Source organism: Ceratosolen solmsi, unplaced genomic scaffold (genome assembly GCF_000503995.2).
Source record: "Ceratosolen solmsi marchali unplaced genomic scaffold, CerSol_1.0 scaffold19, whole genome shotgun sequence".
Lineage (NCBI taxonomy): Eukaryota > Metazoa > Arthropoda > Insecta > Hymenoptera > Agaonidae > Ceratosolen > Ceratosolen solmsi.
In genome coordinates, this window is record NW_011948443.1 from 83928 (window position 1) to 103957 (window position 20030).

Consider the following 20030-nt stretch of genomic DNA (forward strand, 5'->3'; position numbering starts at 1 on the left):
TATATTAAATTGCAGTCAATAGTGATGTAAATAATTATTATTTTTGTCAAATTAGTTGTTTATTTTTATTTTGGATTTTATAATAAACGATTTATACTTAATTAAATATTAAATACGTATTCCATTATATATAATAGAATACATGTTTTATTTAAAAAAAAATGATTATAAAATAAAAATAAAATATATCTAGAACATAATTTTCTATATCGTATTATAATATTGCTTATTACTTTAATAATTTTTACACTTCTATTTTCGTTTATAGTTTTTTTATTTGTGGCATTTGTAACATCAGGCGTTAAAATTTTTATTGTTAGATATAATAAAATAAGTTTTATGCCGTGTATATTATAATAATAATTTTATAAAACTTTACTATTAGTAAGTAGTTATTATATACAGATATATTGTCCACTATAGATACATAGATTTAATGTTTATAAAGCCCACTACAAAGAATAACAGAAAGATTGTATATATTGTAACAAACCAGCTTTTAAATGAAATAACTATTTAGTTTATAAAAAAATTTTTATGTAAATGTATTTCACAAATAATATTATTCAAAATGTATAAAATTCTGCACAATAACATTAAACTTAATTCGAAACATATTAATCGACACGAACAAAAATTTATATATGCTACGATAAGCTTACCTATGTGCATTATTATCCAGAGTAAAATAATATGTACATAGTATTTTATACGACTAATCGACCATGTTAAATTAAAATATTAACCCTATAATTATGTAAATTTACCGTGTTATATCAACTAGAAATAATCTATTTCTCATATTTGAGATCCATTATTCTACTTATACATTTTATATTACGAGTATATACTGTAAATCTTTAAACACTTGTTATCTATGTTATTCATCAAGGACAAATTAAAACTAGAATATACTTGGAAATTTTTGTTTAATTGCTTAAAGACGTCTTTCGTATCCAAGTATACTTGCCTAATTTATTGTATTAATAAGTGTACCCACCTAAAGTGTGTTAGATTAATTGTTATTGCAACCGTCGGCAGAGTAATAAATTCGAGTAACAAAACATATATTGGCTCTGTGATATAATTTGTGATGACAAAATTCGATATAACTTCATACAAATCTGCTAGTTTTGTGTAGTTTTATTATAAAAATTAATGTGTTATTTCGAATTTAATCGCGTAGATTTGATTAAAATTAATAATTTATACACATTTTCTTTTTGGTAAAGTAAAAGCTATAAAGATAGTTTATTTTAATTATGAAATGCAGCAATAAGATAAAATATTTGTAAATTCCAATGAAAATATAATAGTCGAATATTGTAAATATTTAGACGATAAAAATTCAGTGTTAAAGTAGAAAACTGTTTTGTTGACAATTACATATGAAATTGAGATTAAAATTAATATATAAAAAACAAATCTATATTGTAATAATTAAAATATTTTTCTCTACATTTTTTATTATAATAATGTAGCAACTTATAAAAATTATAATACAATATGAAAAATATAAGTAATCTATTTTTATATTTTTTTTGTATTAAAAACTCAAGTTTTATTTTTATATGCTAATTTCTTTTAGGAAAATCTTTACCATGTGCTATAACCGCATGTGTATGCGCGTGCGCGTGTGTTTATGCAGAGAGAAAAAAGATAGAATCAACACATAAGTTTAACGATGGATGAACTTTATGATAAGTCCTCGTATCAAACGCATTTATACTATTACGTTTTGTGATCATCTTCCATTTATTTTATAAGATTTGCAGTAGGTTAATAATAAACTTTTTTAGTGATCGTAGATAACAATATTCATGTATATTAGAACATTTTCAATATTTGAAGCAGCCGCGATCCAGTTGTTTGTCTCACTTTTTGTCTTCTATTTTTAATTACTAATTAGTAGTATTGGTTTGTATATTATTATTACATGTATTATTACAGTAATTATAGGCTTTCCATACATCTTTAAAAGTTGTTCTTATAAAAGTATTTTTATGTTTTTTTTTATTTTTCAATTCATATTATGTACATATATGTTATTTTTAATTTTTATTTCACGGTCCTTAGATGCTCAAATAGAATGCACATGCGCACTGCAGGAATAGTATGTTTGGATGTTTATGCATATATATAGATATATATGCGTATATATATTGAGCAGTCGTCAAGTAAATAGTCTTATGTATCAATATTTTTTTCAATTTATATATTTTATGGAGACATTGTTGCACATAATTTTTTTAAATCTTACAAAATAAAAATTTTTTTTAAATCCAGTTTTTTTCATTTACGTAATTAATTTCATCTGAACGATAAATTTAATACTTTCTATTGCTGTATATATTAAAGCAAAAAAATTAGTATTGTAACTAAACAGCAAGAAAATTAATTATAGCATTTTAGATTTAGAAATAACGTAAAATGACTTTAACAATGAATATCTGAGTTCATTTGTAGAGTGTCAATCATAAAAAATATATTAATGAATACAATTAAATTAACCTTTTAATATAAGTAATAATAATAGTACAAATACAAATAAATAAAAAATTTAAAAGGTAAGCATTCAGTTTGATACAGAGAGATTGACTATAAACTTTTAGACTATATAATTTAAATCTAATTATGTGCTTATTATTTTTTAAAATATTATTTATATCTATATTCAATATTGCTCCATTCAAAGAGAAATTTAAGAATTTTGTATATAATTCTCTTGTAAATTTAGTTTGAATGTTCTACGTAAATCATTATATTTAAAATATACTCTTGATAGGAAGTAAAATCTAAATTAATTTTGTCATGTAATTTACTTTATTTGCTTAATATGAATTTTACTTATAAATTTAAACACGCGTTACTTAAAAATACATAATCTCATACAATTTTTTTTAACATATTTAATATTTGTCATCATAACTGACTTAAAAAATAGTACTTTAAAGTTCTTTATATTTATATACATATATTACATGTTTAATATGATTTCAATTTAGAATATGTTGATCTACAATCTATTGAAATTATTCAAACTTGCATATAATTAGTAATATTATTTATTGAGATTTATATAAATAAAAAATTCGAAATCATAATATATCAGATATTATAAAAAAGTATCATATATATAATTAATATATAATTAATATTTAAGAACAATTAATAAATTATTAACTAAGGTTCAGGTTAACAATGGCTTAGATATATTTAACAAATAAATCATTGTTTGAAATTATTGTTTATATAAAAATAAAAAACTAAAAAATTATTTTTAAACAATTAACTTTTTATTTAATTCTTTTATATCTGATGTTTGTATTCTGATAAAACCATTGAGCCTTCTCTTAAGTATTGAACCTCTTAAGTATACATATATATATGCATGTATCTTATATATACATATATAAGAATTCTATTTTATAGATTAAAAAATAATTTCAAAATGAAATGGTATATGTAATATTATAATATATTACATAAATCTTATACAGCTTCTTCCCATATCAGAATTCTTTACATAAAATTTGTTTTTCATTTATAAATAACATTTGATCGGTTATAAATAACTGATCTATCTTATATATATTTGTTTATAAGCCATTTTTTAAATATTAGCTTATGTTTCAATTATTTTTTTAATTAGTTTTGTTAAATATTAAATAGCTTACAATTTTATTCAATTTTATTTTTAATATTGTATTCTGACATATATTAAGTCTTATTTAAAATTGTTTATAGATTTACGAGTAAATTTTTTTTTGATAAATTATATATAGAATTTTTTACTATTAATATATCACTAATATATTACTTATTTTAAATTTAATTTCATACTAATAAAAATATCCTTACTTTTCAATCATATTCAAATGGTTATTTATATAAAGTTATATATTGTTTGAGAATAAATGACAAAATAATTTATATTCAGAATAATACGTTAGTATCAATACACAAATATATCGGTATGTTTTAAATGTAATTTTCTGTTTAATTATATTTTATTAATTTTTATTCAGATTATCTAAAAATTTATTAAAGTAATGCAGTCAATGTTGAAGCACGAAAAACTATTACCTACTCAAGGATTAAAACAGGTGAAAGTTGACAATTGGGGTACATTCTTTTTACAACGATTATTACAGTTATATTTCAATGAAGAATTATTAGATTTGAATATCAAGTTTCATTCAAGCAATAATGTATTGAAGGTAAATACAAACCATAATTTACATATATTAAAAATTTTATATTTCATGAAAATCTGAATTTCTGATTATTAAAATAAGAAAAATGAATTTCTGATTATTAAAATTTTTTAATTTTTCATGAATTTTGATTGCATAGAGTCATTTATTTTTTAAATTATTTTTTATCAAGTGAAAAATATTAATGAAAAGAATTAGACAATCCTATGCTATGCTTGTTTAAAATTTTTTTTATTTGTTTTCTACCTGTATAGATGTTATCTGTACTTTCAACAAAATATTTAAAACCACATTGTGACATATTGGTTTTCCGTATTATCATTATAATTTAAAAAAATATATTAAATTTTATTTTTTTTAATTTGCTGGGATGAAAATTTCGTTCTAATGAAAATCACTAATACGTGATGATGGTATTGAAAGATATTAGACTCTTTTTCGAAGTATATATAAATTGTAACTCGAAATAAAAATTAATTTATTTAAAGAATTATAAAGACAAAAAATTATGAATTGACTGATATTAATCATTAACATAACGTGAAAATGAAATATCCATAATTATATCAGCTGACTTGTGTAATGACAAAATATAGAGGAAGTAATTTTTATAATTACTTATAATCTGAATGTAGTATTTAAAGCAAAATTCAGGTAAGTATAGAAAGATAATTATAATTCCTTTATTTAAATAGTATTATTTTAATATAGTCTCAAGATGTTGATGGTTATAGTTGCTGAAATATGTTTTATTAATACACACTTTTATGATTCCAAGAAAATAAGAAATTGTAATAAGTATATAATGGATATTGTTTTATCATAAAATCGAGTTTTTTTTCTTGAAAAAAAAATAATACATTTTTTAATTTGTGCTTTTTTCACTTACACCTAACATAATTATTTTGGCCTTGTCTTACTATTACAACACATACACACCTTGTGCTACTACTACAAGTCTTACTACTTACTATAGCAAATCATGATGTGATACGTGTATATTTTGCACAGGAGTTACATTAATACTAGCTGTATAAACTATTTCAACTCCATTCAACAAAACATTAAATGTATAATTTAAATATATTAGTACATTATCTTTTAAAATAAAGCAGAATATTTAAACAAATAAACTGTTTTTATTGAAACAATATAGTGTTAAATAAATGTGATTCAAAAATATACATTTATGATCTGATTGATATAAGGACAGCTTTCATAGCATCTACTGACATAAATTTTCTTGGAATAATCAAGTTTTGTTTCTGAAACTTCTAACTCATTGTTTATAAACAACATGTCTTCATGTTGGGGTTCTGAACTTGATTATTTTAAGCCATGACAAATCATTTATCTGAAAACTGAAATAAATAAATTGTGAAACTATAATCAAAAAATTCCGACAAATGATAATTCAAGAATAAATTGAAAAAACGAAAATAAAGTTTTTAAATTTAACCGTCATTGTATGCCTTTAATGAATGCTATAAATTGTATAAATGTGTACTGCAGAGATTTTATATATAATTAATTTTGAAACATATTGCATGAAGATAATTGATACGTTTAAATATTTTGGAATAAATTTTGGTATGTGTTCGAGATTGCGAGGCCCTTTTTCAATGCAATATAACATCTGGCAAAACAGCAGCGTCAAATTTGTGTTTAGAATTAAAAACTTTCTTGCTCGCAACCATCTAGCAATAGTTGCCACCGGAAACATTAATCCACCCCAAGAGTTATTTCAATAATTAATAGTAATACTAGCCAATCTTGTCATCAATAAATAACAGTATAAACAGCATATACATCAGTCATATTTATATTGTATTATTATACTATCCCTTCCACTTGTGACCATTCATCGCTACCACACAATACCCGTGGTCTCTGAGTTGTCAACGGTATCAATTTGTATCCTTTGAACGAGCCTTGGTAAAACAAACCGGAACGGTGAACACATTTTGTACAGTATGAATTATTCCAGATATATTACGAATTTATAACAAATCGATGAAAACTTATTACAATAAGAAATTCGGATAGATGATTTAACCCAATAGCGCTCGTAGAAAGATTATAAATTCTTCGTTAATTAGATATTAGAAAAGTAAAATCTAGGATTACAAGAAACATATTAGTATTAAAGCTACAAAAATTCGCCACCTTATGACTTAGAAAATAAAATTTTCAAAGATATATTTTATAAGATTTATTTATAAGATTTCTTTTTCTACTTCGAAATAATTCAACACGCTGTATACGAAAAAGGTTAAATAATTAAATAAAATACTTTGTACATGTAATTGACATCAAAATATATTTTATAAAATATTCTGCGGATCCTAATACTTAAAAATGATATAAATTACGAATAATAAAAAAAATTTTATTTTAAAATACACTGTATACATTTATATACTTTTATTATAATAAACAAATATTAATATGAAATGTCTTATAAAAAAGATTTTAAATATAAATTGCACATTTTAGAGATTATTTTTCAGTTTAATATAATTAAAATTGTTATTAAATAATTACATAACATCAACAAATTTTTTACCTCTTATAAGGTGAAAAAACTACCATGTACGTAAAATTTTATTAAATTTTTAAGAAAGATAATAAATACCATCATGGTTACCCAATATTTATCTGTAAAATTAATATTGCGATTTGCAAGAACTCATACACTTTAATAAATGACAAAACTGCTGTTTTCAAAAATATATTTGTAGAATTAAATAGCTAAATTGATTTTTGTAAAAATTCAAAGCCCCTACTGAACTACTGACAATAACATATAGCAATAAATAATCTTCAACGAGTATAATATATATAATTAAATAAATTCAATTTCTTGTAAAGAGCTAAGAATAAGTTATATGCATTAAAGACAAGAAATGAATAAAATTTTATTCTTTGCAATTTTTAAGGTTTTTCTCTCCTTTATTTCATGTTTCAATTCTGTGACTAAATGATATTGTAGCATATAACCATTTCATAGCAATCGTTTGAATTATTTTATAAATACTTTAAATATTTTTACTAATATAATAGTTTTTATATTACAAGTCATATTTTTTACAAAATCTAATGTTTGATTTAAGATTTGATACATGTCATAAATAACTGTCTAAATGTAAATATATAAAAATATTTTCACGATTTTTATGCATATTAACTTATATATGTATACGTGTTCAGAATTGGAGGACTTTCCAAGAAAATTAATTCTCCGAAATTTGGAATCATTCTAGCTCACGAAATCATAAACATTGACTTCGAAATTTTTCAATCTATCTAAAGTCTTTGTTGGCGAACGTTTTGTAATGTTTATCTATTTTCTGCATAGCAACTACCGTAGAATTTTCCAACTTTCTAAAGCTTGCTTCCTTACAATTCTCGATTGTTCTAGAGCTTGGACTCGCATATGTCACGCAAGAATTTTCGGTACAGCAACACCTAGGCATTGTAGCCAGATAATGAAACTCGCTCGAATATTTAAAGCAAGCACACGTCGAAGCTCGTGTATTTTTGCTTGAGTCAACTAAGAGGAGACACGCTGAACTGCAAGAGGTCACCACTCTCGCGTTACTGTTCTTCAAATCTATTCTCCGGATGAGGTGCTGCACCATCTGTAAACGGAGCTGTTCTCCGGACGAGACGCTGCATCTTCTGTAAGATGTCATTGTAATCGGTGTTGTACTCCGAATTGAGGAGACAACGCCTACGCATCTCGAAAAGGGCCATAATACTGCCATGATACACTGAGGTATTTGTGTGAGGTATCATTATATTTGTCATCAAGACGAGATTCGTACCTAAAGTACCATACGTGGCACTATACAAAGAGTGCCAAGGATTTACGCCCTTACATCTCTCAGTATAGTAATTTTCATCAAGCGCAATACACGAAGAGGATCTGGAGATTTACAACTTCCAACCTCGATTATTTCCACATAAAAAACCACTAAGGAGCGGTAAAGTATCAACGATTCTCACGACCACCGTAGAATCATAATTGTGTGTTTGTAATTAAAAACTCAATAAATAGCACGAAAAATATGTTGATTACTGAATTAACCTTTCAACAGCATTAACCTCTCAGTTATTCACACTGTTCCACCCGTAAAATGGTGGATATTGTCTAATCCAATCATCTTGGTCTTTCGACCACTGGGTGACTTGAATTCCGTACATATACGTCTTATATGTAATATATTATATAAATTTATCTAGTCATTGAAAAATTCAAAATAACTATTGCAAAAAATGATTTTAATAAAAAATAAAAAATCATGCAATTAGTCCATTATTTATTGTAATATTTAATGTAATATTAAAAAGAATTTTCGACAATATGTTTCAAATGCGGAAGTGAACTTGATTAAGTAATAAATTAGTTTGAATTTTGTCAATGTAATTTTTTATGTATAAATTAAATTAATAGTAAAATTAAAATTAATCACAATTTTCATATATATTTTAATAAATAATATAAAATGCATTAATGAGAACATATTGTATCATTCCATAGCCATTATCCCGACATGTTAATTTATTTTACTCTTCATAACACGAACAGATAATTTTAACTTCTTTCTCTTGTATTTATCCTATAGAAAAAATTGTTTGAAAAGAGTAAGGAAAAGCTAAAATATAAATATATGTTCAATTGCAATGTACGATAGTACTTGGTAGTGAAAAAAATATATAATTTTATTATTTATTAAAATAAAAAATGCTTAATGAAAAGTATATCTAAATGTATCGTAGAATTTTTATTATTATGGTTTAATTGATGATTAATTCTTAATCTTTCTATTTATATGAACATATATTTAAAGTTATAATTTGTCTTTAAATATTTTAATTGATATTTATTATTTAGGTGCATAGATTAGTTGTTACTACATGTACTGATTATTTTATTCAACTTGAACGTGAACAGAATAAGAATAATTCTAATAATGACGTTATTATTATGCCATCGGATATGCCTTTTGAATGTGTTAAATCTATTGTAAGGTAATTATGTATAATAATATTTTACGTGTAATATTTTAAAGAATGTATAATTACAATTTGCATTATATTTGAAAAAAAATGGATCATTTTAATGACATTTTTTCAAGTCATATTTTTATATGCTATTATATATATCCAATAAATAATAGCTAAATGTTATAATTTTCAATAATCTAAATAAATATATAGTATTAGTTTTTAATGTATTTATTTTTAACAATATAATTAGCTCTATTTTATTTTTATTTTTATACTCGTATGAATAAAGTAATTGTATTATATTGATTGACAATGTATACATGTACATAAATTAATTTATTCAAATAATTTAAAATAGGCAAAGTAAACATATTGAAATAATGAATATATCGTTCATATTGAAATAAATATTAGCTCATCTAATTATAAAGTTCTGTGTAACTGTATCTTATAGTATTTTAAAATAAATATGGAATATTTTATGCATGTTAATATAAACTTCGTATTAATTATATTCAATATTATTTTATCTGAAAATACAATCAAACCACTAAAATAAATTATTTGCTGTTGAAATCAAAGCATTGAATGAATTTTAATTCTCAAATAAGCAATTGTTAATAATGGTTAATTAAAAATTAATTTTATGGTGATAGATATTCTTTCTAAAAACATTTTTAAAAGAAACTGTAGAATTGACTAACAGTATGTACTAGCATTTGTACAGTTATTGTTAAAAGGTATTTTGTCCAGAGTTTTCTAATATTTCTATTTATTTATGGTAATTCTCTTCAAATATTATTCTACTAATTTAATTATTATCAGAGGAATATATTATAATTTCATGCATTATATTCCAAATAATATCGATATTTAATTTATTAAAAATTATATATTGTATTTGTATTGCGTGTAGTTTCTCTTCGTATGTTAGTAAAGTTTTTATTAGTAAATTAATATTCACTTTTATTAAAAAATCATTTATGCTTTATTCAAATTCGTTGATTCTTTCTTTCGTTGTTGACTTGTTCGTTTTAGAAATTTTTTATCCAAAATAGCTGTCAGTCATTGCATACTAAACATCTTTAGCATTTTTCGACTCTTGCCACACGTGTATATATTAGTATTTTACTTCAACATATTCGAGACAATTAGCTCATTATTTCTTCTAACAAATTACTGATATATCAATCTTTTTTCAATTTGTAGTCGTCATTCTAGCTATCCGATTCACTGGTTTCTTGTTTCCTATCAATTTTATATTTACTTTTATTATTTTTTTTACTTATATATATATATAGTACAACGTAGTCTGTATGGTTAAAACAGTATTTCAACGTTTTACACACTTTGGTCATATATCGTATTGATTTTACTCATTAGAATTCAATTTAAAAATACAATGTTACTATCAATTGAATGATGATAAAATAAATTGTAAAGTTTTAGCATGTGAAAATAAAAATAAAGAACAATTCTTTTCCATATATAACGTAGTGGATTTATTATAAAAATATACAGCTTTAAGGAATGCGTATTGCTAGCTAATGGTTCATTACGCGAAAGTGAGAAAAAAACTCATAACATAGAGGAAACTTCGGAACACTTTGTAACCATAATTTATTGGAGCGATATTAAATGTATATCATGATTCCAAAATTTCATGCTAGTTAGTACTGCACTGTCTCTGATTATATCTTTGAGTACAATTTGTTATTAATCAATGGATTAATTGATTCTAAAGAAATTATTTCTCAAATATATACAAATAGAAATTTCATATACTCTATTAATATTTGTCCACGTCATTTTCTCAATCTTTAGCTATTTTGCATTTGTACGTATATTGTTATGCAATTTTTATACATTTTCCCTGTGTTTTACTTGAATTATTATATAATATTATAGATGTTCCTTACTGACAGGTATCGTATATTATAATAAAATTAATAATAATTAGCTTTTTATTTTATGTTTGTAAATTATGTGTATATATTCCCTACATGTTTTTTTATTTAATGTAAATATATGTATACTTATTTTATGAATATTTTTTATATGCATATTATACTTTATCAAGCTTTTGCGAAACTCATGTATCTTTTGTTTCATAAATTCATTTTTTTTATTATCTATTCTTAGATATGTATATAATACTGAACTCAGTATTGATAAGTACAAATATAACATACTAAAGTAATGCCAATAAAAATGATAACAGAAGTGATTTTAATTTTTTTATATAATATCAATTTCAATATCGATTATTGTTATATTATTAGTATTATGTTTGATTAAATTATTCTTTTATGTTCAACATAAATTAGTATTAGTACTTGTCTGTTTTCAATGAGCGCATAATTATATATCAATATTATAATAATATTTGAAATAAGTATATAAATTCATATTTTTTTATTTAAACATTTTAGGTATTTGTTAGTGTTTGCAAAATGTTTAAATATATTGCTTCCTAATTGTTTATACACAGCTGCACCGATGGAATTACATTTAATTCATTATAATTCTCACCTATGCACCTTAATTTAATTAGATAATTCAATACAATTATTGTATTTTCAGAATGATTTTCTACCCTGTTCTGTCAATTCTTACATTATAAAATTATATTTAATAAAACCAAAAAAACCTTACTTTTCAAAATTTAATAATTATCATTAATACTTTATAAATTTGGAAATGCCTAATTTTATACAATATTAAATATTTGAATGTATCTTATATATTTTTTAGAATCTTTTCCACTTATCCTTTTACAATTTATGCTTTAATTAAAATTAACATTACATTTAAGTATTACATTTCTATTATTTAATTATAAAATATAAGACCTATATGTACTAAATTGTTTTATTTTCAAGAATTTACCATCTGTTCTTGATTTGTTTTTACATGATTAGACTTATTCATACATATTGATTAGTTTTTGATTTGTTCACCTGTTATTAAAATATTTTGTATAAGTATCTATTATTATTATTATTATAACATATATAATATAGAATTATGTCTAAAAATAGAGTACCGGCGAGGAGGGCCAAATATCTAAAGTTAGGTGTAAACTTCCAGATGGTTGACGAAGGATTGTGGACAAATTGACAGGATAGTGAATGTATTCTATAATAAATAGTTATTTGTAGTTTAATTTAATATTAATTTGTAGTTTATTATAATTGCATTAGTTGTATTATAATGATTTTTAGTTGATGTTTGAATATCTTCGTTTTTTGAGTGTTGTATTGCTTTTGTCACAGCGGTAATGTGCGTTGCATATATAGGTAGAAGATCGTAACCTTCTGGTCCTCTATATGTAATGCACGTGGCGGTGGAGTTATACACATAGAAAAACGGTGTAAACCCCCGCGCTTCCTTGTGTAGTGGCACATAGCAGTAGCTTGAGTTTACCTTGTTATTGTCTTATTGCTTACTTTGTAGGCTCTGCAGGTGAGCTCTTGGTGGCACTTCATCTTAGTCTGCAGATAGTGCCGCGTACGGATCTTCGTAAGTCTATCTTGTAGGAACTAAACTTGCGCCTTATACGTTTGCAGATTGTGTACTGTCTGGGATCAGATTAAAGACTTCCCTGAGATGATGAAGGGAGGCTTGCTGGCAAGTGGAATGGACAATGCAATAATTCAATACTGCCTTTGTATGAGTTGATTTTACTTTTATTGAATATAATGATATAATAAATAATCAGTGGTCTATTGAGGTGAGATTGAATGAATGATACAATGAATAAGTGAGAGTTTCTTCAAGTAGTATGAGTGATAATAATCTTGTAAGTGTATTCTTGATGTGACGCGTAATTATCCTACTCGTGGTTAGGACTCGTAGTGGTAGTGGGGGATGCGCTGATGATGCCGCCGTTGCCCCTACCGATAAGCTGGAGAGGCCTGAGTGGTGCTGGTATGACGTTAATGGTGAGGAGAATTGATGCTGCTACCGATAAGCTGGAGAGGCCTGTGTGGGGCGCTGGTGCGTGACGTCACTGTTGAGGAGAATTGATGCCGCCGTGGTGGTGTTGATGTGTGACGTCACTGGTGAGGAGAATTGATGATGCCGTGGTCTAGGTATTGCTGCTTACTTAACTAACAGAGCCGTGTGTTAGTGATTCGTAAGAAGGTGTGTAATAGCGCAGCTTACGTGTGGAGTCTCTCATCTCAGTGCATTGATGGCACGTAAGAATATGTGTAATAGCGTGACTTACGTGCAGTGAGGTCGATCTGTGTGGTATTAGTAAGCTAAATGTGTATAACTTACGTGTTAGTTGGAGACAATCTGTGTGTATGGAGGTGATTTCTGTGTAAGTGGTGTTGACTTGTAGGACGGCGATCCGATCTTGATGACTGCTTGATTCAACTAGTAAGAGGACGAGAGAGTCAAGTGCAGCTCCTTAAATATTCTCGTGCGAATTTGCTGCGCCGATAGCGCATCGGTGGCTGTTGCTATGCCGATATTTGTCGTGACGTCAACAGGGCATAGCCTTGTAGGGTGCATATGTTATTACTTTTCGGAATTATAGTCGTATATTCGAGTTTTTTGGTTAGAAGCATTCTTCGAGTCCGTTAGCCATTGATTTACAAAACAAATGTTCGCGCGCTCATACCTCTCTCACTTTTATTCCGCTTAAAAATGCTGCAATCCGTAACATGTACGTTTGGTTGCTTTACAGTTCTTTCTCTTGTGAGGCATATTGTGTATTATTATCATTAATAAGGGATGGAACTTTACCTTGTGAGTACTGCAGATTTTGTGCTCTTGATGACAGCTAATGATATCTGCAGACTTTGCCTCATGCGAGAGATTGTAGTTTATGTTTTGTGTTTTGCTGGCTATACCTCGTAATGTTTGCTGAATTTTCCTCGAGCAACTTCTTATAGGTTATGATTATGTTGTGCTCTGTGCACCACTGTTTTCTCGTTCCCTTTCCTTTTCTTGCACTGTGGCGAGTGTATGATTTGATTTGCACTTATCTTACACTTGTTATGAATTGAATATGACTAGGCTTTGCCTCTTAATTGGCCTTTACTGTGTATGTCTACATCCTTATTCTTTGGCGTTCCTTTGGAGAAGAAGCCTTGCCGGATTTTCGTGTGAGAATAAGCTGTTGGGAGTTGCCGGCGTCTTTCTTAAAAGCATTCTCAGCCACCGCGTGGATTTTACAAATTGCCTCCTTGGCGTTTTTAATTAGAATGCCTCTTTCTGAGCGTCTCCAATCGAATTGATACTTTCATTATTGGCGACTCCAATCAGAGCGCTTCTTACTTGCATCCCCACCATGAGGGGGACTTCTTTGGCGCGTTCTCGCTTCACTATCTGAGCCACATGTAGCTGGGTTTGACAACAGTATGCATGCAGTGTTGCCTTTAATATCCCTTTTTCGGATGTCAAACGACGTGGCTTTTTGCTTATATTTTTATTACTTGTTTTTCACAGCATTGAATGACATGTTTTTGCCAGATGCTTAACGATTTGATTTTTTGGATCTCTAATAGCTAATTTTCCAGATGTCTAATGACTTGGAAAATTTTTTACATTCTGGAACAAATTGGAATCTTTACGTGGAAACCATTACGTTTCTTTATAAAAATAAATATGCATATATATTAAAGTAATTGTGTAATATGTTAACATTTAAATTATTTTAATTTAGATTAATTTAGATGTATTTTCTATATTTCAGTTTTATGTATACTGGGCAACTTGAATATTGGAGTTCTGAGCAGAATGCGTTATATCGTACAGCACAAAAAATGAATATGTCAGTACTTATAAAATTATTAGATACACAGATAACTAATAATATTCTAGAAAATAATTCCGAACAAAAAGATTTTAATAAATCAACTACTTCAGTCTCGGAATTAATTCCAAATAGAAAACTGAATACAATTTCACCTACCCAATCTCTTCCGGGAAAAAAGTAAGGAAATATAATTTAATGATTTAAACTGATATTACGATTTATACATTTTAAAAAGTAACAAAATTTATTCTAAATTTATATTTAATATAAAATATAATAATAATGTCGTCATTTCTACGGTCACAAGTTAGAAAATACGCAAAATATACATTTTATTTTATGGAATAAGAAAGTTTATGTTATGATTAATTGCCAGACATATTTTCGTATTTAAAATTAATGTTTGTAGTAAAGAAAACTTAATGACTAATATTATTGATGGTAAACTCGAAATTCACAATTGTACTAATGAAATATATACATGATTTAATTATGTAGGTATAAAACTTATTAAGCAGTAGCAGCTGACTAATAATATAATAAATACATGATATAATATAGAAAAAATAAGTACACTAAAGTGTTCGTCAATTTATATTAATAATTTCCTTTCTAGATATTATAAAAACTAGTCAATGAAAAAGCATTAATTAAAATAATAGCAGATGGGTCTTATATTAAAAATAAAAATTATTTCTAAAAAAATTGTATATTTACTGTAATTATAGAAGAGTAATTTAAGAAATACTTGTAGACTACTTCATACTGAGTATAAATTAAACAACATAATGTATGTATTTTTTGAGGGATTAGGAAAATGTAATTTTTGTGATATAATAATTTTATATTCAGAAGTATGCCCCACCATTTGTAGACTATGCAAAATATAGTTGTCTTTTCAGCATTTCGAATACTTTTTTGGCCATGATCATTGTGTGATTATTAATATATTAATTCTATCATTGCTGTGTAAAAATTATAAATATGAAAATAATCAGTGGATGAAAATGTGTATGAGATATATGAGATCTCGTAATTTCCTTATCATTCAGTCACATATACTCTTGCTCAATTTTCATTCAGGGGTATTTATCAATTATTAATTAATTTGTTCATTTAAATAGTTAATGCATAATTTACGAAACAATGCTACGCGTTAATTTGAATTATTCAGTCTCTCAGGAATTCAAACATTCACACTTACGCAATATTGGTAACATTAGCTGTTACTATTACTTTTTATTAAGAGTGGTATACTTAATTATCAAATTAATTCTAACAAAATCAATATTATAAATAAGAAAATTTTATAAAATGTAATCGAAATTATAGAAAATAAAAGAACTTTATCGTAACTTGAGGAAAATAATACAAATGAACCATTGATAATGTACTAAATTTTTTATTTAACTAAATATTGATCAAAATTTTTTCATCATCATGAATCATCAACTACTTCTTTCAGTTGTCCAAGTATATTACGACATACTACGACGTATGTTTTGGTTACAGTATAATAGCATACAAATGTTATAATTTGTTTCAGTATATTATTTTATCATTTTTAAGTAGCAATGGATATATGTTCTCAATCTATTATAAATACACTAAAAATAATAAATAAATTGTTGTTTGTTGAATGTTTGTTATATATCCTAAACTACATTATGTGAAACAATTAAAAGTATATTTTCACATGTGCTTATTGTTAAATAGTCTTTTTTTTTAATATATATGTATTCTTTAAAATATTTATCTAATGCCATATATTTTGATTATAAAATTGTTTTTATATTACCCAACTATTATTTCAATTCTTTTCATTTATTCAAATAGCAATTGACCTTTTTGTTTACGTATGTTAGATCTTAATTAAATTAAATTCTTATTAAATAAGTAAATTTGGAAGAATTGTTAGGACAAACTATTTTTTTAATTATAATGAGATGTCAATTAATTTAAATACCGTTTTGTAAATTATCAGTATATATAAAATTGTACACATACTTTTAAAGTACAAAAATTGAATAAAAAAAAATTTATAATTAATATTTTTTTCATTTATATAAAATTTGCTAGTAAGAATTTACTTTGAAAATAATTGTTTAGGTTGGTTTAGTTAAATAGCTTATTAAATTTTATACATATTGTTTATACATAAATGCTAATATAACAAAAAAATAAATTCTTTAAAAATTTTTCTTACAATGAACTTCATAAAATAAGAAATAGCTTTAATTGTAAGATATATTAAGTATGTTTCAATTCTTTCCGTAAAAATTTTTATAATTTTCTTTTTTTTTTAAATCAGTATTTTTCCTAAATCCCTTAAAAGTCAGCAACTAAATTAAAATAGTTATGCGGTGCTCTATGTATTAATTTTTTTATTTTCAAATAGTCTTATATTTATAGCATTTCCACTGAATTGGATAAATAAGATGCATCTGACAAAATCTGCCTTAAGTCTTAATAAAAAATCCATAATCCATTATATTTAATTATGTATGATATTGTATTATATACACAGATATTGCATTAAGTTTAATACATATCTAATGTTTTGTATGTATATGTTATTTACAGATTACCTGTTTGGAAACGAAAACTTGATACTGAAACTACAATGATAGTCACTAAGCATACATTACCTTCATATAATTCAGAAAGTGGACGATATTCATTTGAAAATAATTGCGGTCCGTCACGTTTTGATGTTCCAGAAATGGAAGACTTGACACTCGGTGTTTTTTCTTCATTTGATGATATAACTTATAATACAAAACCTATTGCACAAGCACCAGAAAAAACAAATGATGAAAATAAAACAAATATTAGATTTTCAAATAACAATATATCGACAATGTTTTTATCGTTTAATGGCGATGACAATTGTATAAAATTACAAAATCGAAGAAATGATAGTTCTGATGACGATTGGACTCAAGCTGAATTTGATTCAAGTTCCGAAAATACTAAAAATTTTCCAATTAAAAAAGTACGATTTAATTTAGATGAAAAAGAAAACGTTAAAAAATCTGAAAACGATTTCATTTCATCAAATACTACGTCTGTGGATTCTGTCGATAATCATGCTAAAATTATACGTGAGGTTTTAAAAAAATATCCTCATTTGGTTCAACATAATAAAAATATTCGATTAAAAATCATGCAAAAAGAATCAAAAAATTCTGAATGCTCTGTGCCTAGTAAAACAAAGGTTTCTTACCTTGTTTTAAAATCGGATTCTTTAATGATAAATACTACTGATAGGTTAAATTCATCTAAAAGTATTAATGCTTTCAATTCCGACAATAATGAAACTGGTCCATGGAAATGTATAAAATGTAACTTGGATGAAAAATATACAAATTATTTCATGTACAGACGGCATATGCAAGATGTTCATGGAGAAAAGTTTGATTCTCGTATTTGCGAATATTGTGGATATAAAGCAACTAAACGAAATATTTTGTTGTATCATATGTATACTAAACATAATGTGTCTCGAATAAAAAATACATCATTTCCGAAATGTCAAGAATGTTCATATATTGCACTATCTGAGTCCCTTCTAATAAAACATCAAATTAGTCACAAACATCGACCAACAACACTAAGTTTACAAAAATTTACTACTGAATCAATAAAATGCGTGCAATGTGAAAAAGATTTCACTGATGTAACAGAATTAGCATTACATGAAATAACTAGTGGCCACGGAACTTCCTTAAAGAATAAAAAAAAAAAACATTACTGTACGTATTGTGGTAAACAATTTTTAAAAATAAATAACTTAAAAATTCATATCGATTGTCAACATAAAAATATACAAAAAATTGAAGATTGTTCGAATATACCAACTCTTTCAGAACCATCATCTGAAGCCGAATCTCTTAGTAATGTAGCTAGTGGTATAGCAACTTCACTCGGTGTTGGAGATGTTTTACAATCAACCGATGCTAATGAAAAACAATTTGAAAAATCACAAATAAATTCCACATATATTAAAAACTTTGAATTTGAAGATCAACATATGGTTATGTTAATAAACGATGAAAATTATCAGGGACAGAGTTTTAAAAATGAATATCCTCTAAATATTTCAACAAATGATGAAATCGTCGTTAGAAATCCTGATGGAGAGTTAGTTGTTTATATACAAAATACTAGTAACATTGAATCTTCCCGGAAATTGAAAACAAATGCTACACATGAAAATTATAAGTATTTGAAAAATAATGATGAAATTGTTGAAGTTGTAGAGGAATTAGAAGATATAGAAGATGTAAAACAAGAATTAGAGTATAAGAAAATTAAAACAACTCATGTTTTTAATAAAGAGGAAAAACAATTATGTTGTGTTGAGCATATTTTAACTTCTGAAAGTATAAAAACTAATTCAATTGCAACAGAAGAAGTAATTCAATACGTTGAAGAAGAAACAGAAATTTTGGAATATGAGACTTCTACTAATATTTGAAAAAAAATTAATTTATCTAGAATATTAAATATTTAAATGGTAAATTAGAAGAAATAAATAATACGGTTTTATTTTAAATTAATGAATTATTTTGTATAAGTTTCTACTATTATTTTTATCGTATTGCTTCATAATATAAGAAAATTAATTATTTGTGTGACATAATATATAAGAAGTTCTTGATTTATGTCAAAATTAAAAATTGTGAATTATAATTTTTTTTACGTAATAAATAAAATATATTTTCAATATTTAGCTAAGTTTTTAAATATTTACATTCTTTATGTAATGAAATTTAGATATTTTATACAATCTAATTTAAAACATCTTTTGCATTTTATTGATACACATAAATTGTATATTACTATGTGACTTGTAAATATTACGATTATTTCTGTATGTTTATGAATATTTAAAAGAATTATGTAAATTCAATTGTGTAGTAATGTAATTGATGTAAATACATTTTAAAATTTTTAATAATGATCATTGCATTATAATCTCGATATGTGCTACAGTATTTTCAGAAGATCATATGCAAAAAATCAAA

General features: G+C 25.2%; 1 protein-coding gene across 1 annotated transcript; it reads left to right on the top strand.

Annotated features, from left to right (window-relative positions):
• The first annotated feature begins 4008 nt into the window (after positions 1–4008).
• On the top strand, positions 4009–19533 carry Cp190 (centrosome-associated zinc finger protein CP190). The gene is made up of 4 exons (XM_011504114.1): positions 4009–4220; positions 9115–9251; positions 14938–15177; positions 17584–19533. The coding sequence occupies exons 1-4, from the start codon at positions 4053–4055 to the stop codon at positions 19478–19480; spliced, it is 2442 nt and encodes an 813-aa protein (XP_011502416.1). The 5' UTR covers positions 4009–4052; the 3' UTR covers positions 19481–19533.
• Positions 19534–20030: the final 497 nt, after the last annotated feature.